Below are 24235 nucleotides of genomic sequence, written 5' to 3' on the forward strand. Positions count from 1 at the left end.
GACCAAACGGAGCCCCCTTGCACTAATATCTGTGGTACTGGACCTCTTGCAGCAACCAAAGCTTGTTTGCATTCAATTTAGCCTCCAACACTGCAGAGACCGAGCAGCCGACAAGGGCCATCAGCATCGCAAAGGCCAGCACCTAGAGGGGCCCAGCTGTCCTAATTTGTTCCACTTTGCAGGTCTAACCAAGATACGTGTGTGCCTTTGACGCATGGGCACCAGCTGACCAAAACCCTCTGCGCCCAAGCTCCCCAGCCCGGGTCCACAATTGACAGTGCTCCCCTGCTCCCAGGACCCCCATGATTGAATCGAGCTCCCCGTTGGGAGCTCCCAGACTTGTCCCCAAGTCCCACTCTGCAGCCTGTTTCTAGTTGGCCCCCTCCTTGCCTACTGTGTACCTTGGCCCCCTAGCACCTTCAGTCCCAAAGGTAACCCCCCATAGAACTGTTCGCAAAGAACCATATGTTGTATATGTCTTTTTCTCCATAGGAAAGAATTACCGTGTAATAACGCATTTAAGTGAACACGTGACTTACCTGCTAAAATTGTTATTACAAAAAGTACTTGTCCATTAATAAACTTCTTGGTGTTAAAATAAATATGAAAATACTTGTTATTTTTCTAAATTGTTCTTGAGTTTCTTCCTGAGTGTTTGTGTCATTTATTGACTTTGTGTGTGTCCAACAAATGCATTAACACTACCATCTGATAAGCCTAAACTGCTCGACCACACTACCACATAAGAGAGCATTTGGGATTATTAATTTAAGCCCTGTAAACCAATAAGGCTCGTCTGAAATTTCTACATATCATACCTCATTCTGGTATACTACATAAAAAGCCAGCCCAGCTTCCTGCAGAGAGGAAGTCTTTGCTTACTAAAGAAATAGTTTCCGCATGAAAAATAAAAAGATATTTGTAAATATTCTATCCACAGGTTGGGATTTTTTTATAATGTGGAGAATCCACATCAGATGTATTAGGGGAGAGAATATGCCCTGGAAGTTACGAATCCCACAAACGTCCACTCGTTACTGCTATATATCAGGCAAAAATATATTGAAATTGTTCAAGGCGGAGGCCTATACCTATGCACACTGTGGCTTACAGAGTCTGTGTGCCTAATGCCCTGTATGTTTATGTGTACAACGATCGTAATAACCAGAATGTTTTTTTGCCACCATAGATATTAAACTTGAATAATCGGTCAAAGACAAGGCATTTTTAAATTATATGCTGTAGAAGTATGCCGGGCATTATAACTGAACTTCAAATAAAGTCACACTCAGAAAGAAAGTTTTTCTTATATTTGAAATCACATGTCGTAGGATATCGGAGATGCACTAATTATTAATGGAATAAGAGGGTTTTCTAGATATTGTGCCCACAAGTGGAAAACAATGCATTTTTACAGACAAGCAGTCTTGTTCATTAGTCAAAATAATTAATAAAATATTTAAACAACATTCTTTAAGTTTATACCTAAGCACTAAATAGGAGTAACGGGATATGCCAGAATCAATTTTTGGAGGCCAACAGCAACTAAACCATTTAAAATGGTAGTGCTGGACAAGTTACTTACCGTCAGCATCAGGCTGGATCCCGAATATTTTTGATAGCAGTACCCCTGTTTGTATCTCTTCTTCACCTACAGTTTCCTTCACGGGCATTCTCGTTTATAGACCGCCTGGTCCCAGAACGAGCTTTTGCTCCGATTTACTTTGAATCTTAGAGTCTTATTTTGGTAAGTCGCAGCTCACTATTCTGGGGGATTTAAACTTTCATTTGGAGAATTTTGGAGCAAGTGATACACTTCAACTGATTAACTCGCTAGAAGCTTGTGAGCTTAACCAGCTGGTGAAAGGCCCTACTCATCGAGCGGGCCATACACTAGACGGGGTCTTTACTAATGACCCTAGACTTTCAGCTGGCTCTCCCATTCCCTTGGCCTGGTCGGATCATCTGGCTGTACCCCTTGAACTCACAATCCCTATTGAAGACCCCCATAGTTATGCCATCAATAATAGAGTCTGGAAAAGGAGTTATAAAAATATTACCACTCAGGCCCTCGCTCCTCTGATAAAAGGTTCTGGGGCCCTGTCCTCACGAGATGTTAATGTGGCGGCCCAGGAGTTGGCTGATTCTATTAGCAGAGCGGTTGATGTGCTTGCCCCCGCTTCTTTGCGATATGTGGCTCGTCGTAAACCCTCAGCGCCCTGGTTTACAGAGTCCTTAAGACTCCTCAGACAAACCTGTAGAGCCAAGGAGAGGAAATGGCGTAAGTCTTGGGATCCGTCTGACAGAGAGGATCACAAGCTGTCTCTACGAACCTATAAATTTAATGTGATCAGAGGAAAACAAGTCTATTTTTCTAATTTGACGGCCTCCCTCTCTTCATCTAAAGAATTGTTTAAAATAGTTGACTCTTTGTGTTCTTCTCAGTCACCGGACCCAGTTGTGGACTCTCAGGAGCTATGCAACAATATTTCCGAATTCTTTTACAAGAAAATTTCGGATATTCATCAGGACCTGGCAACTCAGAGGATTCTATCAGATGATAGTTCCCTCCTTGCGATTAAGGCCGCAGAGTCCTGGAGGAAGGGACCTAATAGTAAGTTCCTTACTCTTTTTCCACCGCTCTCTCTTGAGAGTCTCAATGCCCTTCTTGATAGAACTAAGTCTGCTTCTCCTGCTGATCCCTGCCCCTTAAGAGTCCTTAAGGATTGCAGGACGATCCTTCTGCCTCCGTTGCTGGAAGTGATGAATGAGGCCATAGCCCAGGGTACTTTTCCTGTGACTTGGAAAAAGGCTATAGTCAGACCTCTCCTTAAAAAGCCTTCCCTTGATCCGGGAGTATTGAAGAATTTTCGACCAATCTCTTTGTTACCTGCTCCTGCCAAGATGCTTGAAGCACATCTCAATTTCCATCTATCCACCTTTCTTGACTCCTCTGAGTTTCTTGACAGTTCACAGCATGGATTCAGGAAATTCCACAGCACCGAATCTGCTCTGACGATGGTGGTAAATAACATTCGCTGCAAGGTTGATGGGGGTCAGACAACTATTTTAGTTCTCCTGGACCTTACCGCAGCGTTTGATACCCTGTCTCCCTCCATCTTAACATCTCGGTTAAGGGAGGCAGGGGTGGCTGGGCCAGCTTTAGGCCTTCTTGACTCTTTTTTACATCTGAGAGAGCAAAGAGTCATGCTTGGAGACTTCCTCTCCCCTGCTAAATCTTTGCAATGTGGGGTGCCTCAAGGGTCTGCTTTAAGCCCAACTTTATTCAACTTTTATGTTGCCCCTCTTGCTAGGTTAGTAAGATCTCAGGGGATGGAGGTAGTCTCCTATGCTGACGACACACAAATCATGGTGTCTCTAGCCCACCCTGTCAGTGTTTCGGCGTCCAGTTTTAGGTCCTGTATGCAGTTGGTCGCGGACTGGATGGTGTCAAACTCCTTAAAACTGAACGCCGACAAAACTGAGGTCCTAGTCTTTGGTAAAGACCAAGATATCTGGTCTAGTGATTGGTGGCCTACGTCTTTGGGAACCTGCCCTTCCCCTGTTAAGTCTGCTAGGAACCTTGGAGTCATTTTTGATACTTCATTGACTATGAATCTCCAGGTCAGCAGGACGGTTTCTACATGTTGGGGTGTCATTATGACCCTAAGAAAAATTATTCATTATCTCTCACCATTGGCACGCAAGCAAACTGTGACTGCTCTTGTTGGCTCGAGGCTGGATTATTGTAACGCACTCTATGCGGATACTAATAAACATCTCATTCAGCGCCTTCAGGTCGTGCAGAATGCTGCTGCTAAATTCGTTTTGGCTCTTCCGAAAGATTCCTCTGCAACTGCTGCTAGGAAGCACTTACATTGGCTCCCCATCCATTTCAGGATTACTTTTAAACTTCTCTGTCTTACATACAGAGCTCTTTCCGCTGGCCCTTCTGATGCTCTGGGGTCCCTTCTGGTACGTTATATTCCTAGCAGATGTCTCCGCTCTTCAGAGGCTAATCAATTGGTAATCCCCCGAAGTAAGAAGGTGAGATGGGGTAGTAGAGCGTTTTCCATCGTTGCTCCACGACTTTGGAACTCTCTCCCTTTGCAGATTAAGTCCCAACCCTCTTTGGTCCTTTTTAGGAAAGCACTTAAAACCTGGTATTTTGTGAAGGCCTACCAGTAAGTTCCGAGTATTTTCTGAGTCAGAGTCAGTATTGTTTGGTTAGGCGCCTTGACGCCCATTGGGCTTAGTTGCGCAATACAAATTTGCTTGCTTGCTTGCTGCTGCGTGCCGATAGGTGGCATTGGTCGTCTCCACGTGATATCGTAGGCATCGGATTTGTTGTTGTCATGACATCCGCGGCAGTGTGGGGAAGATAGTTGGGTCGGTAAGAAATCTGCCGCTTGATCATGTCTCTACCAGATAAGGCGTTACCGAAGGTAAGTAACTTGTCCATCTCATAGAGACATCTAGCCGCAGATTCATTACCTTTGAACATATACCCAAGCAATACAATCACCGCATGAGAGACTGCTGAAAGGTTTCAGACCAAGGAGTCCTGCAAGACAGAGCGGCCAAAGAGACCCTCCAAGCGGACCTGAGAATCCAGGCAGTAGTGTCTGGCAAACGTGTGCAGAGGTGCCCAAGTGGCCGCTTGGCAGATGTAAGAAACTGAAACACCATGCTGGAGAGCCTTGGTGGCTGCTTTCACCATGTTAAAATGGGCTCTGAGGCCTACAGGAGGTTGTTTTTTCGCCAATGCGTGGCATATTTTTATGCAGTTGATGACCCAGTGTGAAATGGTCCTCTTCTGAATTGCTCGCTCCATGGTACCCTATGAAGAGTTGGTCGTCCACCCAAAACTCTTTGTATGATCAAGGTAGAATGATAACACTCTTTTTGGGTCCTTACTGTGGAGACGCTCTTCTTCCTTGGAGGAATGCAGAATGCATAGAAAGTGGGTAGAGTAACAGATTGGGCCAGATGGAAAGGTGTTACTACCTTTGGCAAAAAAGACGCCCTAGTGCGGAACACTACTTTGTCCGAAAAGATGGTCAGGTAAGGAGGCTGAGAAGACAGTGCCTGTAGTTCGCTCACATCCTGGTAGAAGTAATTACCACTAAAAAGGCTGTTTTAATAGGGAGCAGCCAGATGGGACAATTGTGCAGAGGTTCAAATGGTGAACACATCAAAAAGGCAAGGATCAAATTAAGATCCCATTGGGGCACAATAAAAGGTGACGGAGGAAACATATGGGTAAGCCCCTTCAAAAATCTCTAAAAAAGGAGATTTGAAAAAAGACTGCTGATACGGCAGCCAAGGAAAAGCAGATAGGGCCAAAAGTTAGCCCTTCGGAAAGCACAGAGCAGAGCCCTGCTGGGCCAAAGAGAGAATAAAAAGAAGGACATCTGACAGGGCCCTCCCTTGCTGCTGAGACAGAAGATTGTCCCGAAGAGGCAGCCTGACCAGAGGATTGATGCTCATCTACAGAAGCTCACGATACCAGACTCTCTGTGCCCACTCCGAAGCCACAAGGATAACTTGGGCCAGGTCACTTTTGATCTTCTTGAGCACTCTGAGCAGTAGTGTTATGGGCGGAAAGGCGTATAGAAGGCCTGCACTCCACTCGTGATAAAAAGCCGCTGACCCAATCATGGTCTGTCATCCACCACTGCAGGATGTTCACGGTGCCCTCCAATATCTGAACTAGGTCAGTGAGATTTCCCCTAAGCTGCACCCATTGGAACTGCAGGTCCCACAGCAGAGCCCACAAGTGTCATCTGACATGGTCCACTAGCAGGATGCAGGAGGCCATGAGGCCCAACAGCCTCAGAGTCAATCCCATCGAAATCCAGGATAGAGGCTGAAACATCGGTATCATAGCCTGAATACCCTTGACTCACCGTTTGGGAGGATAGGCCCGAAACTGCACTGTGTCCAGAACCACTCTGATGAAAGGGAAAATCTGAGAGGGTGTCAGGTGTGACTTCGGCACGTTAATAGTGAACCCCAGCGAATGCAGGAGGTTTGCCATAGACTGGATGTGTGAGACGACTACTTGTGACGAGCCCGCCTTCAACAACCAGTTGTCAAGATAGGGGAAGACTGGAATCCCTGATCTCTGCAGTTGGGCTGCAACCACCGCCATCACCTTGTTGAACACCCGAGGGGCAATGGTGAGGCCGAAGGGGAGCAGGGCAAACTGAAAGTGCTTGTGGCCTACCGTAAACCACAGGTAGCGACGATGGGCAGTAAGGACGGGGATGTGGAAATAGGTGTCCTGTAAGTCCAAGGCTACCATCCAGTCTCCCGGGTCCAGAGTAGACACAACCTGAGAAAGGGTGAGCATCTTGAACTTCTCCTTTTTAAGGAAGTAGTTGAGGGCCCTGAGGTCTAGGATAGGACGCCTTCTTTGGAACCAGAAAATAGCAGGAAGAGCAACCATAGCCTATTTCTGGCCCGGGGATCCTCTCTATGGCTCCCTTGGTCAAGAGAGGCTTGACTTCCTCGTGGAATAAGGCAAGGTGATCCTCTGCCAGTCGATCGTAAGTTGGAGGCATGGAGGGAGGAGTAGTCTTGAAGGGGAGGGAGTAGCTCCTTCGGACTATTTGCAGCACCCAGCTGTCCGAGGTGATATCTCGCCAGTGGTGGAGGTGATGGCATTTCCTTGATTGAGGAGGATCGAACTAGGAGGATTTTGCTGTGGAGGAAGGGGCTGTGGCTTGACCTGACTTCTGTACATCCGACCCACGGGTTCAGGGCAAACCACGGCCATGGTCTCGCAGAGGTTACTGGACTTGCGGGGTCCTCTGGTTGGAATAGGGTTGGCTCGGTTGGAAGCCCCTTCTGTAGCCACGTAAGGGGCGAAAAGCAGACGAAGGTTGGGATGACGTGTAGGGGCCAAGACACTTGGCCATAGCCCGTGAGTATTTAAAGGGCTTAAGCACTGCATCCGCTTTGTCTCCCAATAGATGAGAGCCATCAAAGGGCATGTCCACAAGGTTAGCTTGGACATCCCCTGAAAAGCCAGACGTCCTCAGCCAGGCGTGTCGCCTAACGGCCACCATTGAGGAAATCACTCTGCCTAGCGAGTCAGTCGTATCTAAGCTGCATTGTATGGCAAACTTAACCGCATCTCTCCCATCTGTAATGGCTTGGGAGAGGAGAGCTCGGTCCTCCTCCGAGACTCTGGGCAGCACTTGTGCTACCGTATCCCATAGAGAATGGGAGTAATGGCCCAAGAGGCTTGCAGTGTTTGCCAACCGCAATGCAAGGCTGGTGGTAGAAAAGATGATCTTACTGAAGCTGTCCAGCCTTTTGGATTCCCTATCCAGAGATGTGGAAAAGAACATGCTGGGGAAGTGGAGGCTTGGACCACTAAGCTCTGTGGGGTGGGGTGGCTAGAGAGTAAAGCTGGGTCGCCAGTGCAGGGTGGTGCTAGTGTGCAATGGTTCTATTCACAGGAACTCCTGTGCTACGCTTGGACCAGGTGCCCATTAGAGCATCTGTTAAGGCCTCGCTGAAAGACAGCAACGGTTCCGAACGGTTGCAGGACCTCCATCAGGATGTTAGTCTTGACTGCCACCATAGGAAGCTGCAGGTCCAAGACCTTCGCAGCCTCACGCACCACCATTGTGAATGAAGCTCCCTCCTCCATAGCCAAGCTAAGGAGAGACAGCATGCCAGAATCTGGAGAGGTATCCAGGCTGCTGGCATCACCCAGGACCTCATAAAATTCCAGGTCTTGATTTGGTTGCGGGATTACAAAGATATTCTGCTGCCCCTCCCAAACTTCATCATCCATTGCTAACCCTTCAGAATAGGGCAGGTTGAACGGCATTGAGCCGTACGGCTCCGTCAGCACCGGTCTCGACATCGGTGGATGCCTGACCGGCTTGGTGCGTCTGGAATAATGATGGGGGAGGCGCCACCAGCGGGCGCCAGCGACACCAAGTGCCTTGATGTCGGCTGCGGCGCCAGGTATGATCGCAGAGGAATGAACGGCGCCGGTCTGGATATGGGAACGGATGCAATAGGAGGCTGTGGTGCTGTGGCCGGAGCTGAAGATGCGGAACCCATGGGGTCTCCTCCAGCTGAACCTGTGGGGCCTGAAGGCATACCGGCAGGATCAGGCCACCCAAATATGGTGCAATTGTGCATCCTTTTCTGCAGGCAAGCAAAACATAGATTCCCCTTTTTACTGTGTTGTTCTCCTCAAGAAATTTGAGCCTTTTGCCACCACCCACCACCTAGCATTACCTCATTTTCCTTCATACTTCATTCTTGATGGGACTTAACAAGATAAAACAGTAGCCACAAAGAAGAATGTTAAAAGTAGCTCTTTAACCCTACAGCAGTCCCCCATCCACCTCTCTCCCCTGATGTCTTTTGTCTTTTTAGGGAGGTGGGTGGGATGAATGGTGTGTTTTTTATCTGAACAGTGTGTGTTACATGTTTTATGGCGTCTCGTGACAGTAAATGGCATTTGAAGGTGTTAGGGCCAGATGTCCAAACATTAGGAATATCGATTTCCAAATTGCGATTATCTCCAAATTGCAACTACGCAAATAGGTATTCTGAAATTATGATTTTTAGCATTCCCAAATAGTGATTTCTGGTAGGTGGAAAATCTACCTACCTCATGAATATTAATGAGGTTTGGGGAAATACCAAAAGGAGAGCAAGGACTGTTAAGTGGGACCGTCCCTGTCCCTAGGTACATATATCAAAACCAACTTAGACAGTCCCAAAACTGATGACGCTGTAATGCCTGTAGTGCCAGGGACCAATAGGGTTTGTTAAAGAACCCTCACCCACCAACCTAGTTGGTGGCATGCTTCATCATCGGGTTCCCAGCTGAGTATTAATGAGGTTTGTCACAATTTGCGACCCATTAGGAATCGTCGCCATCACGGGGATGGTCGCCTGCTGGGTTCAGCAGATCACCATGTCTGTGATTGCTTTTTAATAAAGAAATGTTTTTTTTTATGCAGCCCATTTTCCTTTCAACCCATTTTGCTTAAAGGAAAACAGAATGCGTCTCAAAAAAGAAAATGAAACATTTAAGTTTCATTTTTTAAGACCTGGCATCTGCTCTTAAAAAATATGTATTTTAACATTCTAATTTGTGAATGGGTTACCACCTCCTTCGAGGTGTCTGTGTAATATTAATGTTTTGTGACAGGGATTGGGTTGCAAAACATTAATACATCCCATTCGGATATTGTATTTGGGAGGGACGTCATAAATACGCCCCTTCTAAATAGCAAATCAGTATCAGTAAATAGCAAATATGTATGTATTCGCAATTCCATAATTGCGATTCGGAAACATGTTACTGAATTGCAATTTGTGATTTATACATACCAAAATGCTTTTTTGCATTCGCTAATGCAAACATGTTTTGTACATCAGTCCCTTAATGCCCTACTCTCAATCTATGTGATATTGTTCCTTGTTCTGTGTTTGAGCAACAAATATTGACTTTTTTTATGTTTCTGGGAAATGTTTCATAAAAAGATATAAAATAAAAGTGGCTGTGTTACTAGAATAAAATATCTGCAAACCTGGCGTCTTTGGCACCCTGGATTCTTGAGTGAATCGTGCTGCCGTTTTACCGAATGGTACCACTGCCGATGTTTTCTTCAAAGTCTCAAATGCTGTGCGCACTTCATTGTATGTTCCGGGAGCAGGGGTGGCAGATACTGTTGGTACAAACCTCTAATGAAGCAAAGGACAAGAGATTGTTTACTTGTATATTTCAATAGCTTTTCTCACGTTTTCTCAGCATATGATAAATTTAAACAATGTTATTCCAGGCAAGACACCATACCACAAAGGGCAATGCCCTACATCACAGTGCAACTAAATCTAGCATGCGTATGAATAAATATGAGATACCCAAGACAGTTACAGGCTGTAAGTAAAGTTAGTATTACGATCTGATAAGATAATTTCACACATGAGAGGGAACCCACTGTCAAACAAATAATGACCCCTCCACTCATTTCATTTCATAAGGCTTTATTCGAACATAGAACAAGTTCATAAAAGCACAACATTAAAAGACAACATTATTAAAATACAGAGGCGGAAAAATTCATCAACATAAAATAATTAAAAAAGCATACTTTTCCTAGCATTAATAGATTTAAGAAGAAAAGTAGCCGTATAAAAACACACTACCGGATGATGTAAGTTAAAAAGTAAACACATACAGTCACGTATTGTTCTGACCTCAAATTTTAAAGACAAGGGTTTCAGATAGGCTATCCGGAGATGTTTATACAACTGGCAAAGCAGAAGAAAGTGCACTGTGCTTTGGGGAGTAGAGTTATCACATGGACATGGACCGACTGGATGTAAGTTCAAAGAAGGGAAGGCAACAAGGTTGTGGACAACTCCCATTCTAAGTCTAGTCAACACAAACCGATGTGCCTTCCAGGTTACTTGAGACAGATATGGTTGAAAGCCCACAACTTCATTTAAATCATGATAGAAAATATAAGATGAAAGATTGGAGCTGTTCTGGTGTCTCTTAATGGCGGCCTGGTGTAAGAGACACTGCTTAAGATCAGATTTAGACAACACATCTGCCCCATGGTGATCCACAATAATATTGATGTTGAAGATCTCCCGGAAGTTATCAATAACATACTTCAACCATGGGATCCTTGTAAAGTAGTCCAAAGTAAGACAGTCAGAAATGATAGCTCTACACAAAGAAGTCTCTTCTTTAATCCAAATGGAGCGCCATAGGATCAAGGGTCTAAGGAGAATCAAATCGGAAAGATGGTAAATACCCAATTCATTATGCACTAGGGCATTAGAAACAGAGCTTGGCAGGCACAAAAGTTTCTTCAGAAATTCGTTCTCCTCAACCTGAAGAGAACCTGCCGGGGCGTAGCCCCATATACCGGCTCCGTACAAGGCGATTGAGACACACTGTGATTGGAAACTTTTCAGCATGTCGTTTACCCGCCTGTCTCCCAAGTTAGTAGCCATAGTGAAAATTCCAAAAGCGCTCCTGGCCATTTTAGACCGTACATTCTTATGTTCATTTACCCAGGTGTTTTTATTTGAAAAGGTAACCCCCAAATATGAAAAGTTATCAACAGCCTGAACCTTTTGACCCTCTATAAAAAAGGAGGGCTGTTTCTTTCCAATCCTATGGCCACATTCCATAACATAAGTTTTAGATTTGTTTAAAACTAACTTTCTGCTTTTAATGAATTGCATAAAACCATCCAGCAGCTGTTGAAGACCGTATGGTGTACGTGAAATTAAAACCACGTCATCCGCGTAAAGTAACACGGGGACATATTCGTTATTGATTTTGGGAGCATCCACTGCCAAAGATTTAAGAAAGGAATCAATCTCGTTAATAAAAAGTATAAAAAGCAATGGGGCTAGCACACAACCCTGGCGTATTCCACGCCCAATCTTAAACATGGGTGTACATTCACCTTGTGAACCAAAACGGACACATGCTCTTAATTTGGTATATAGGCGGGCTAAAAAGAAGACAATACCCTCCGGGCCCCCATTTCTAGCAACTTTTCCCAGAGAATGCCGTGGTCCACCAGATCGAAGGCACTACTTAGATCCGCAAAGCAGAGGTAAATAGTGCCGGTCTTAGCCAAGGTGTATATACCGACGAGCAGTTCTAAATTTAAACATTGCTTGATCGTACCACGACCCTTTCTAAAGCCAAACTGGCTCTTGGCTAAAATACCATTTTCCTCTGCCCATTCCTCCAATCTCACCAGGAGCACTCGGCTCATAACTTTTACAGAAGAATCCAACAGGGAGATTGGTCGATAATTCTTGGCTTCCCCACGATTGCCTTTCTTGAAAATTGGGATTAGGATGGATTCTACCCAAGTCGGGGGCATCTCATTACTGACAGCTGCATTAAAAATATTGGTAAGCAGAGGCCCCCATATTTCTGGGACCAATTTATACACATCAATTGGGACCCCATATGGGCCTTGTGCTTTCCCCCCTTTACTGTCCCGTATACTATCTAAAACCTCTTGTACCGTAAAATTTAATGGGATATGCGGCCATTGATTCCCTGGAACTTTAGATGCACCATCTGACTGAAAAGTTTTAGAAAAATGCGAGATCCACTCTGCCTGCATGACATTGGAAGTTAATTCCGGAATTTTGTTATCTTTAAGAAATGGAGAATTGACAGTATTCCAGATCAGGGAACAGTTATTCAATTCAGCTGACTTAGTCAAATTGTCCCATGCCTCCTACCGGAGTTCCATTTTCCTATTTTTAAGGGTTTCTTTGTATCTGGCTCTTAAATCTACAACCACATCCTTATCTCTAGGTTTAACTGATAGAGCAGATTTCAGCTCCCTCAAGGCCAAGGTGCAAGTTGAGTTGAACCAACCCCGCGGTCGATCCTCCTTATGTTTGCATGTACCTGTAAGTTTTAGGTTGATGGCCGCGTTAATACTAATAAAATGCTCAATAGAGCAAGGGGTACCTAAATTATCTTCTAGGATCGCGATAATATCTACCAGGCAACTGGTTATAATAAAATCAGACATAATGTCTGCCTTATCCCCCTTCCATCTGAGTCTTGTGCCGTTGGGGCGCTCAGCCTCAATACTATTAACAATGCGGCCCGGGATACTAACATCATCCTTTTTCCACAACTTAGCCTTTACTACCAGGCAGTTATGGTCACTAAGTTGAATATCTATTACTTTTGGGGCCGTAATCCAGGCCTCAAGACCCGGGGAAATACAGATAAAATCTATTACTGAATTCGTTCCCCGGCCTATGAAGGTAGGACAAATATCCCCCTTAGCGTTTTTCTCATTGGCCATGATATTCATGTTATATGAGGCAAGGAAGTTATTTAGGGCGTCTCCATAAGAATTGTGTTGGAAATGGAGAATCCCGTCCTCATGAGCGTCCACCAATCCGCAAACATTGACCTCTGAGAAAGGACAGGTAGTAATATTGAAATCCCCTGCGAAGAACATGTCAAAGACTTCGTTGGAGTCCTTGAAAAAGTCTTCCAGTGCCTTTGAAAGATCTTTAACCGGCTGATCCCTGAAATCGGTATAACAATTATTATAAAAATTGATTAAAAGAATGTTCCTACCTCCACTTATATGCAGCCATAAAATCTGGGAGTAAGCCCTGACTTGAACATATTTAATGACCGACAAAGGGGCTTTAACTGAGATCAAGACAAGTAAGCCCCCCTTAGCTCTTCCCGATACCGAGCCAATAGCGGGAAGCTGGTATGAATTAAAACCACTATAGCCTTTAAAATCAGTACACCAAGTTTCCTGTAAACAGATAATGTCAAAAAGATCCAAAAATTCCAACCACCCCAGACTATCTGCTTTCGATCTAATTCCAACAATATTCCAACTTACAATATAACAACCAGATGAGGCATGGATACCTGTCCCCAAATTCGTACAGTTGCTACCCTGTTGGGAGGAGACAATGTTGAAAGTCTCCTCATCTAACACAGGATTACCTGATGAATCTCCCTCCTCTCCCAGGGGCGTACAGACTACAGGAATTTCCACCTCCAGCCCTGGTACACATATATTTAGACCTCTAGCCAACAAGTCTTGGTTCCCCGGGGGTTCCGGGGGTACCCCACCCACCTCTGTTTGGGGTTCCGTGCAGACGGCGGGGAAGCCCGTCTTATCCATTGATATGGGGTCTTCTATTGACCCGAAGACGACACCCATCTCCTGTCAGTCATTTTGGTCCAACCCGCTCAAGCATTGAAAACGGTTAACAGTAACAACCTGGCTGTTTGTCGAACTAAACCCCTCTTCTCCCCGCAGTCTCCCTCCCCCCAAGTGCGCTGAAAAGTGCTCAATATGTTGACTATAGAAAAAGCCAAGGGGACGGAGTAAGATACCCTGGTCAGTGCTGGGGCGGGACATAGCACGAATCAGAGCTGTCGTTGCAAGGTGGGGGGTACTAAAATTGATAATAACACAATCACCGGGAATGTTTTTAGGGGACATTCCGATCCAATTGGTTCTGGTAGTAACCAAAATCTGGTCCGCCATAGCCACAGGAAAGCCGCATTCACGGTTAAGCCATGCCACAGTTTTGTTTTTGAGGGAATCATGTGATTCCACAGAACGGTAGGGCCCGTCCTCTCTGATGGGTGGCACGTTGGTCAGAACTGCCACATAAGGTGCGCAATCAGGTGGCAGATTAGGTTGGGGGAGGCCACAATTATTAAACTTCTCCCTTCCTGGAATCCTATTTGTGTTACCTAGATCATGGATAACTGTGTTAGGAGAGGTGCCATTAGGGCAGGAAGGCTTAGCTGGAATAGCACTAGATATATCCCCAAGAACGGGTCGTGTTAAATTACCAACAAAGCCCTGCCGTTCATTAGTAGGATTGATCCCTCTCGTTGGCTGTGAGGGAAAAGTAGAACCCGCACATATCTGGCCAGTAGTTGATAAATCTTTGGATTGTTGCACGTGTTTACCCGGTAAACCCGCAGTCCCACTTACCGCAACGAGCGGTTGAGGGCTATTATAGGAGTTAAGTCCGGATTGCACCAGTTCACCCAGTCTGTTCACTTCCCTGGATACAGCCTCAAGTTTATCTAAAAGAGGTATGATAATTTTATCTAACTTGCTGTCGATCATACCAATTAACAACTCGAGCTGATCTGGGGCTAATATCATGTGAGTAGAGTTATCACCATTATTTAAACAGGTATGCTCAGGGGAGCCTGCACTAGAAACCGTATTCTTTTTACTTTTGCGGCCCCCCTTTTTAGGTGGAACAAATCTATTAAGGTGTGACCCTGATCTTAACACTCTATGCATTTTGGGGACTACAGGGGTCGAGACAACAGTAACATTAGGAGACTCACTAATATCAGATACCTTGAACAAATCGGTATCTGGCAGGGGATACTGAGTTGACTCAATTGCGCATACACCCACCATCGCTGGGGAAACTATAGGAGCCAATACTTGGCTATCATCAGAGGAATGGATCTCAACAGAGACTAATTGGCTCGTAAACTCAGGGCCACAGTTACTGGTCAAACCTAGGGATAGTCTACGTTCCTTGTTGATCTTGTCTACAACTTTAACTAAATAGTTATCGATTGTAGACACAATTGGACGAGGAGTCCCAGTTGACTTAGACATGCTGCCTTAAGATAAAAGATAACAAAGAAAACAATAACTACCAGTTAAAATAGCACTTACTATGGAATGATACCGCCAATATATACATTGGACATAAGATAAAAATAATTATATACCACAGATAAGACACCTTAAATTGAACGCTAATTAGTAAGGATTCTATGTGAGAGCAAATCCAGTAATCCTGGGTCCTTAAAGTGCAGAGTGCGAATGCCAACTGCACACCACGGGACCACTTTATATAGCATGCGCAGGACACAGACCTAATCAGCGTAATACAACAAGTCAGAATCCACAGCATGCAACAAGGTGCCAATAGTCCCCGCGAATATAAATGTCGCAGTAACTTACATCCAATTAGGGGGGTGGCCCAGCCCGGCCTCCGTTGGCCCCGGACGGCCACAGACGGTCCCGCCCTTGTCCCGGGCTTCTCCCGGTGCCGCCCGCGCGCGGTCCCGCGATGCGGGGGGCGGTGTTGATTTCAAAGCGCGTTTTGGCGCGAAATGCCGCTTCCGGTATCCGTGCCGATTAGCAGGGAGCCTGGGCAATGTAATTTTACTGGGCCCTCCTCAGTCACTCCTCAGTCGCCCCTCACACCACCGCAGCGGCGAAGAGGAGCAGAGACATGCAGCAGCAAAGATCCGCCAGCCCTCAGGATCAGCCAACAGGTAGGAGCACCCTCGTCAATTTCCTGCAGTTGTTCGTAGAACCCGCTCTGCCGAGGGCGGTGTTGATTTTAAAGCGCGTTCTGGCGCAAAGTAGTTTTACTGGGCCCTCCTCAGTCGCCCCTCACACCACCGCAGCGGCGAAGAGGAGCAGAGACATGCAGCAGCAAAGATCCGCCAGCCCTCAGGATCAGCCAACAGGTAGGAGCACCCTCGTCAATTTCCTGCAGTTGTTCATAGAACCCCTCCACTCAAAGACAGTGACTAGATATGAGAACTGAAGAACAAACAACATAATGTGTGTAGGTAGCAGAGGCCACCCATTTTTCTGATGCTGACTGTGACAGAACAGCCACCATACACAACATCTGTTGCAGTGAACAGATTACTGCAAGCTGTGGAGTGAACAATAAAGAGTTGAAGCATGCAAAAGATACCACTTTCCTATACTTGGCCAGTGCTTAATTTGAGCCAGTGGTTTCTGGTGTTTGGCACAGGCACCTAATTGGCAGCACCGGCACTTATGACGGTCTGCCACATGGTGGGCTGTTTGTCTGATTTAGAGTGAGTACAACAACAGTTGTTTACTAATTCAATAGACATTAAAATTACTTTGACCTGCCACCCATGCTAATCTTATAGCTTTGGGGGCCTGGAATAGTTTGAACTGTCACACTTGTAGGAGTGTGATGTTTAGTAGCTGGTTTGGTACTGTCCTTGGCGGCACTGGCAAGGGCAATGGGAGGTGTAGGCTGCAGTGCCCTCTGATGGGGGCCCTGGCACTTAATATTTTACAAATTAAGCAGTGTACTTGGCCTAATCCCAGAAGGCACTGCACCACGAGGAAAAATAAAGAAACTGCAATATATACCGCAAGTTTACATCTCCCTGTCATGTACAGTATACAGTTTACTACTGCTTGTAATACCATGTGTTCTGAAGGTAGGAGCCAATTGATAGGTTAAAATGCATTCCACTACTGTGAAACAAACTATTCTTTATTTTCCCATTACTGCATATCCACTTCCGCACTCCCTCTTGTCCAGTTCAGTTACCCCAAAAGAAAATTGCTACATATATCAGTAGTAATCATAACCTACCAACCCCCCTTTCTACATGCAACAAAGAGCTTTCCCTTCTCTTTAACGAATCCTTACAGCAACGCATGGGAGCAATGGGGCTAATATAGTCTTAGTTCTTGAAAACAAACTCAGTTGGTTGACGTAAATTTAGTCGATGAAGAAGAAAAGTAGACATCTGCAGAGGACACTTTAGACTGTGTAAAATGTCACTGGTGCTAGTAGAGACAGTCCAGTTGACCAAGATTAGAAAGGAGTATGCAACTAAAAAGGAGGAACTGTTCAAACTGAGACACCTTTACCAAAGACATTTGAGCTAAAAGTAAGAAGAAATAGTAAGCAGTCTCAAAGTTTAAATTGTAAATGAGAACATGCACAAAGCCCACTCACCTCAACCTCTAAGGTGAAATGAACATACTGGGTACACCTGCAACAGTATGCCCATAAAGCTAAATATGTGCAGAGGACGCCCAAAGCCCTATATTCAAGGAAGGTCTTAGTATTTTTACCAGATCCCTAAAACCACTCACCCCTTCTGAAGGCTAATCGCAATTCAAGGTGCCTGCTACTGTAAGGTATCCTACTGAAGAGGTCTATATTTATCTGAAGCAAAGCTGGTGCATTTTTGTTATTTTCTGCATTTTTGCTGCAGCAGCACATTTAAGCCACTATTTTGCACATGAAAGCTCTGTTGCATTCATCTCTGCACTCAAGGAGAAAGTGTGCAAAGTTAAACATGTCTCATCATGGATGCTCCCTCATACCAACAGTCACCTGAGTACTGGCCAAATTTATTAAATGGTTTACCTGGATTGTTGACAGCTGAGGTATGCCTACTGACAGCTTTGCTGGTTGTTTTCTATGACTGCATTTATTCTTTGTGCAGATTCACCTTTTGAGTTACAAATCAGTGTGCTCAGTGATAATTAACGCTCTTGGTACACTCATAATTAGTGGGTGTATTCAGTCTTACTGTTAACTGCCTTGTGCATCGGCTGCTGCTCCACACCCTCATGCAATGTTAAACTTGTCATCCTTAGGGTGTTCATTCCCCCAACTTTTGCCTTTTACCTCCCATTATTTTTGTTGATTCATTTTATTGGTCTTAGGACTCTGATCACTTTACCAATGCTAACCAGTGCTAACGTTCATGTGCTTCTTCCCTAAGCATGATGACTTTGGTTTATACCCCATTGGCATCTTTGTTGTACTGGTAGGTCCATTGTAAAGTGGCATACCATATACTCAGGGACTGTACTTCAAATGGTACTAGTGGACTTCGGCACTGATTGTGCCATCCACGGAACCTGTCTCAGGACTGCTCCTGCAGTGCTTGTGTGTGCAGTTAACTGCCACTTCAACTTTGCATTTAAAACTACTTGCCAAGCCTTAAAACTCACTTTTATTGCCTATCAGTCACTCCTAAAGGAGGCCCTAAGTAACCCTATGGGCAGGGTCCTATGTACATAAAAGGTAGGACATGTACCTTTATGTTTTGCATGTCCTGGCAGTGACAAACAGCCTATTTTATTTTTCACTACTGTGAGGCCTACCCCTCTCTTAGGTCAGCATTGGGAATTCCCTAATATACTATTATTCTGAGATTCCTGATGAGAGAGAAGTAGCATTTTCATGTTTGATATGTTTGGAATGGTAATGATAAATCCTCCTTACTGGTGAAGTTGGATTTCAACTTACTATTTTGGAAATGCCAATTTTGGAAAATGGACATTTCTCTGTACTTACTGCTCCTTCTCCCCTGACAGCCTGTCTCCAATACACGTCTGGGATGTGTAACAGCTATACTTTGTGCATTTCCTCTTGACAGCCACAAACACAGGAATGCGAGACTCATCTGCATTTTGAGCACTCATCTGCATTCATCTGCATTCAGATGGATCCTCCTGGGCAGAGTGAAATGGGGGGGGGGGCTGAAACTTACACTTCAATAGGTAGTTTCCTGAACACACATAAATCATTGATTTACCCCCCAGGGTTAGCATGGCAGACAGGACTGGGATGAAAGTGATTCTAATGCACTTAAGAGTTCCTTTGAAGTCACCCCCTACATCAATGGTATTTTGGGAATAAGTATTGGGTCTTTGACCACCTTAATCAGACACTTCTGGATCTTGGCCTGAGCTCTGTCAGAAGGACTGCTGTGCTGCTTAAAAGACTCAACTGAACTGCTTTTCTGGAAGGACTGTTTTTCTGGTTGTTACCCTGCTGCCTGCTCCTCCCTGGCTCTACTGGAAGGACTCTGCCTTCCCTCCAAGTGAACTCTTAGGGCTTGCTGGCTTGCCTCCTGTTTTCTGAAGTCTCAGGGACACAAAGAACTTCCTACAATTCTGCTGGAGCTACTAGACCCTGTCTTCTGTGACTCCTACCCTTGCCTGAAGTGCCCCCCTCCAAGTTCTGGGCATCAGAAGTCGGTTCTGCAGCTGTTTTCATCAAAAATCGATGCATAGCATTAACTACATGAGACATTCTGCCGCATCGCTCTTCAACGCATTCGCAGCAGCTGCCTGATGACAGCAGTTTCACAGCCTGCACGGCTCAATGACAATGCTCTGTGCAGCTCAATTACGATGCATTGCCTTCACTTCAGCGAAGCTCGATGACGATGCAGCGAACCGACTGTGTGAAAAAGATCGATGCATCGAGCCCTCAGCTTCGACGTATTTCTCCAACCAAGATACTTTCTCAGCGGGCCCTAGGTAGGTCTTGTAGCCGGCCTGCCCTCCATAGCGGTCGGCCTGAACTTTGGATTTGCACTGTTCACTCACAACCTTAAGTAACCTTTTGACCACTAGTTACTTCTAAGAACTATTTTTGCATTTAATCTTTAAAAAATAATATCTCAAATTCTACTGATTGGAGCTTAGTTGCTTTGGTCTCATTTTGCTACAATAAATATTCCTCTATTTTTCTAAATCTGTGTAGTCTTTTTGTGGTGTTTTCATTGTGTTACTGTTTGTGTGTGTATGTGTGTATGGCTGTGTGTGTGTGTGTGTATTGCAGAAATACTTTACACTTTGCCTTGTAGATAAGCCTGACTGTTCTGTGCCAAGCTACCAGAGGGTGAGCACAGGTATCTTATTGTGTATCTGGCTTATCCTGATTAGAGTGGTGGTTTCTGCCTGGCCTAGGTGCATACCTCAGCAAACCATGAATCCCATTTCTAACATGCAATGCTAACCAGCCGCTCTTCTTAACCATTTGCACCATATCTGAAGAAATCTCTTCTTGCAATGACCAGTACATGTTTTGGTTAAATCATATTGATCTGTTTTGCTGCACACATTGTTGACAAGTGCCTCTAATAGAAATATTTTGGATCTACCTGCATTTCATATGTAATACCTTGTGAAATCTCTGCATCTCAATATTCAGTTCTCCTTTGCTTCCACATGTTATACCACTCACAATCATTTATCAAGATCTGATAAGCTGCTGGTCAATGTGTCAGATAGTATAACGTTGCTTGTCCTCTGGTTTTGCTCATGTGCAGTACTTAATGTCCCTGAAATGTTTCTGATGTTGCAGTAATATATTTCTGTTTAATTAATTATATTTATAGTCATTCTTCAATATTACAGTCATATGTGAATATGATTTAAGACATCCTAGGATTGTTGTTTATTGTTTTTAAAGTCGAGTACTGACAAAATGCTGCTCTACCGTTGAGCGGCATATTTTTTATTAGAGTACATTATTTACTACCAGGCCACGTGTGGTGTCAGGTGTTGAGGGCTTAATTGTTGCGTTCATCTTGTTACTAACTCACTACTATGAGCAACTATTTTATTGGTTAATCTCTGGTGTAAAATCCAAAAGAGTCAAGAACGACCATCGAGCCCCCATGTAATCAACTTCTAACAATGTATTGGACTAAATACTCAATTAAGTTATGGCTCTTCAAACATGTATAGGTGAAATAATAAAAAGCTACAGCAAACAGATGATACATGGGTGGCCATGTAAATGAGTATTGTGAATGGTGAGCAGAGTATTAGTTATGCTCTAGATGCATCTGATAGAATCATTAATTTGAAGTTGAAGGCAGTACTACTATAAAAATATGCGCAGAAGATGGAAAATTGAAATAGGCATAACAACTTGGGACTTTACAGCATACCTGAAGGTGATTAATTTTGACCTTCCGAAAATAATTTATACCATTAATAGTTGGTCTTAGAATTTGTTCATCTAAACGGTTATAGATAGCACATCGTCTTGGAGGAAACACACATCTATCAGCAAATCTGCGAGTCCTAGAGTTATTGTTATTATTCTCTCTCTCTGAAATAGGCTGATCTTATTCAAGTCAATTTAACAGCAAATGCAAAAAAAATAAGCATACTCTGCCAATTTATTATTTCAGGATCTTGTTTGAGCTTGATCACTTCACAAAAATGATTCACTGGCAATGAAGGCTACTCTAAAGCAAATGAGCTTAACACCTAGTATTAAACACCAAAGCATTTTTAACATCACTCATAATAAAAGAGCCACTACATTTGGTAATCATGTGAAGCTCGAGCAGGATAAGAAACAACATAGGTGGAAGAGACTGACACCTTTCGAGCTGGTTCTACTTGATACTAGTTTCTTTTAATGCAATGCCTGATTGTTGGAAGGCGGACCCCGAGGAGTCGGCGAGACCACCAAGGGGGGCCCTCGCACTGCACGAAGTAGCCGAGCGCTGCCGAGAAGTCTCCTGAGAGATCCTTCTCCTATCACGTACTAGCACAGTAACACCACCACACAGGACTCAAGGAGGTTGTCTTTACGACAAGCAATTCTTTATCAGCAATAAAAGTTTACGAGTTCAATATTTACACGAAGGGATCGAGGGATCCACCAAAAGTCTCAATGTCTCTTTGGAAGGGTAGGGGTAGCGGGACAGTCTTTGGCGGGAATGCGGTACGAGGGTACCTGGGGCCCAGTTCTTATCCTCAAGCTGGAGGACCTCCGATCTCGGAGGGGTCGAGCCGCGACGGCGTCAGCAGGGCTCTGGCGTACAGTTCGTGGAGAGCCGCGATTCAATCAGCAGGGCTCTCAAGATGGTCTTCTGCTCAGCTCGAGCCGCGACGTCGTCAGCAGGGCTCCGAGGAAGGTTTCAGCGAGGTTGGGCCGCGACGGCATCAGCAGGGCTCCGATGTTCCAGGTGGTTCAGATTGTTCACAAGAGGGAGCCGCGACGCAGTCAGCAGGGCTCGTGATGGTTCCGACAAGAGTTCTTCTCCGTAGGGTCAGCCGCGATTCAATCAGCAGGGCTCTCGATTCCGGGATACAACTGCCGATCTGTGGTGGGGTCGCCCCAGATATAGGTCTGGAGCCCTTTGATGTCCGGACCTATGCGCCCGGGAGGGCGGAGTGGCCGGGTGGAGGTGGCCAGACGCCCAGCAGGAGAGGCGCTAGGCCCAAGGGAGTTGCCGGGCGATCACACCTCGAGAGGGGAGGACAGTTGGGGGTCCCATCGATACCGTCCTCCGCCGGGGGTGATGAATGGTTCCTGCGGCACCCCCTGGCCAGTTCGTGGTGCCTCGATGTCGGGGCTTCGCTGGGGTCGAGGCCGGGTTGAGGGGGGTCGCGCTGGCTGGTGCACAGTGTGACGTAGATGCCAACAAGATGGCGGAGCCACGAGGAGTATGCGACCGCGTGCAGCTTCGGGTGAAGGGCCTTGGTGCAGTTCAGACGGGTGGCCCGTGAAGGCCGGGGCGGGGAACGGGCACAATCCATGGGGTTAAGGACCACGCCACGAGGCCGGGTCCAACAGGCGTCCCCCCCAGCCGAAGGCATGGAGAGTCACCCATCTCCTTGGGGATTCTCCTCGTCAAGGCGGAAGAAGCGGGACAGGCCGTCGGCGTGGGCGTGGTCATTGCCGGGCCGGTGTTCGACGTCAAAGTCCATCCCTTGTAGCGAGATGGACCACCGCAGCAGCTTGGGGTTCTCGCCCCGCATTTGCATTAACCACCGCAAGGGCCGGTGGTCGGTCTGGACCCGGAAGTGGGTACCAAAGAGGTAGGGCCGGAGCTTCTTGAGGGCCCACACCACAGCGAAGGCCTCACGCTCAATATGGTGCTCCAGCGTTGCTCTCGGGGCAGTAGTCGTCGGCTGATGAAGGCCACTGGTCGGTCGAGCCCCTTTTCGTCGGCTTGGGATAGGACGGCCCCGATCCCATACTCGGAGGCGTCCGTCTGTACCACGAACTCCTTCTGGTAGTCCGGGGCTTGCAGCACCGGAGCAGTACACATGGCTGTCTTTAAGGTGTCGAAGGCTGTTTGGCAGCGGAGTGTCCAGTGTACCTTCTGGGGCTGCTTTTTGGACGTTAACTCTGTGAGGGGGCCAACAATGCTCCCATAGTCCCGGATAAACCGCCGGTAGTATCCGGTGAGGCCCAGGAAGGCCCGGACAGCGGTCTGGGTAGTGGGGGGTTCCCAGGTCTGGATGGCATCTATCTTCGCTTGGAGGGGGGCCACCTGCCCGCTCCCCACTTGATGGCCCAGGTAGGTCACGGATCCGTGGCCGACTTGACATTTGCTGGCCTTGATTGTGAGCCCGGCCCGCTGGAGGGCGGCCAGGACGGCTTTCAGGTGAAGGAGGTGCTCGGCCCAGTGGTTGGTGTACACGGCAATGTCATCTAGGTAGGCCGCGCTGAAGGCCTCAAGCCCGGCCAAAACCTTGTTCACCAGTCTTTGGAAGGTGGCCGGGGCGTTCTTCATTCCGAAGGGCATCACCCGAAAGTGGTAATGCCCATCCGGGGTCGAAAAGGCGGATCTTTCTTGGGCGCCGGGGGTGAGCTGGATTTGCCAGTACCCGGCGGTAAGGTCCAGCGTGCTCAAGTTGCGAGCGGCCCTTAGGCGGTCGATGAGTTCGTCGGCCTGGGGCATCGGGTGGGCGTCTGTCTTGGTTACTGCATTCAGGGCTCGGTAGTCCACGCAGAATCGCAACTCTGGGTGGTGGCCGGGAGCTGCGGCCTTGGGCACCAGGACGACAGGGCTGGCCCAAGGGCTGTCGGAGGGTTCGATGACCCCCAGGGCCAGCATCTTCGTTACTTCGGCCTGGATGCAGGCCCGCACTCGGTCAGGCACCCGGTAGGCTCTGTGTCGCACGGGGGGGCTCTCCCCAGTGTCGACGTCGTGGACGCACCAGTGGGTCACCCCCGGGGTGAGGGAGAAGAGGGCTGCGTAGTCCCGCAGCAGTCGCTGGCAGTCGTTGCGCTGTTCCGGAGTCAGGGAAGAGGCGAGTTGGACCCCTTCGATCGATCCGTCATGAATGTTGGACTGCAAGAGGTCAGGCAGGGGTTC

General features: G+C 46.5%; 1 protein-coding gene across 1 annotated transcript in view; it reads right to left on the minus strand.

The window, feature by feature from the left end:
• The window catches only part of STPG2 (sperm tail PG-rich repeat containing 2), a 2141360-nt gene that overhangs the window by 1477643 nt on the left and 639482 nt on the right, over positions 1 to 24235 (minus strand). The window contains exon 8 of the mRNA XM_085641159.1: positions 9573 to 9726. Within this exon, the coding sequence (XP_085497285.1) occupies positions 9573 to 9726 (154 nt within the window). The remainder of the gene's footprint in view (positions 1 to 9572; positions 9727 to 24235) is intronic.

Source organism: Triturus cristatus, chromosome 2_2 (genome assembly GCF_964204655.1).
Source record: "Triturus cristatus chromosome 2_2, aTriCri1.1, whole genome shotgun sequence".
NCBI lineage: Eukaryota > Metazoa > Chordata > Amphibia > Caudata > Salamandridae > Triturus > Triturus cristatus.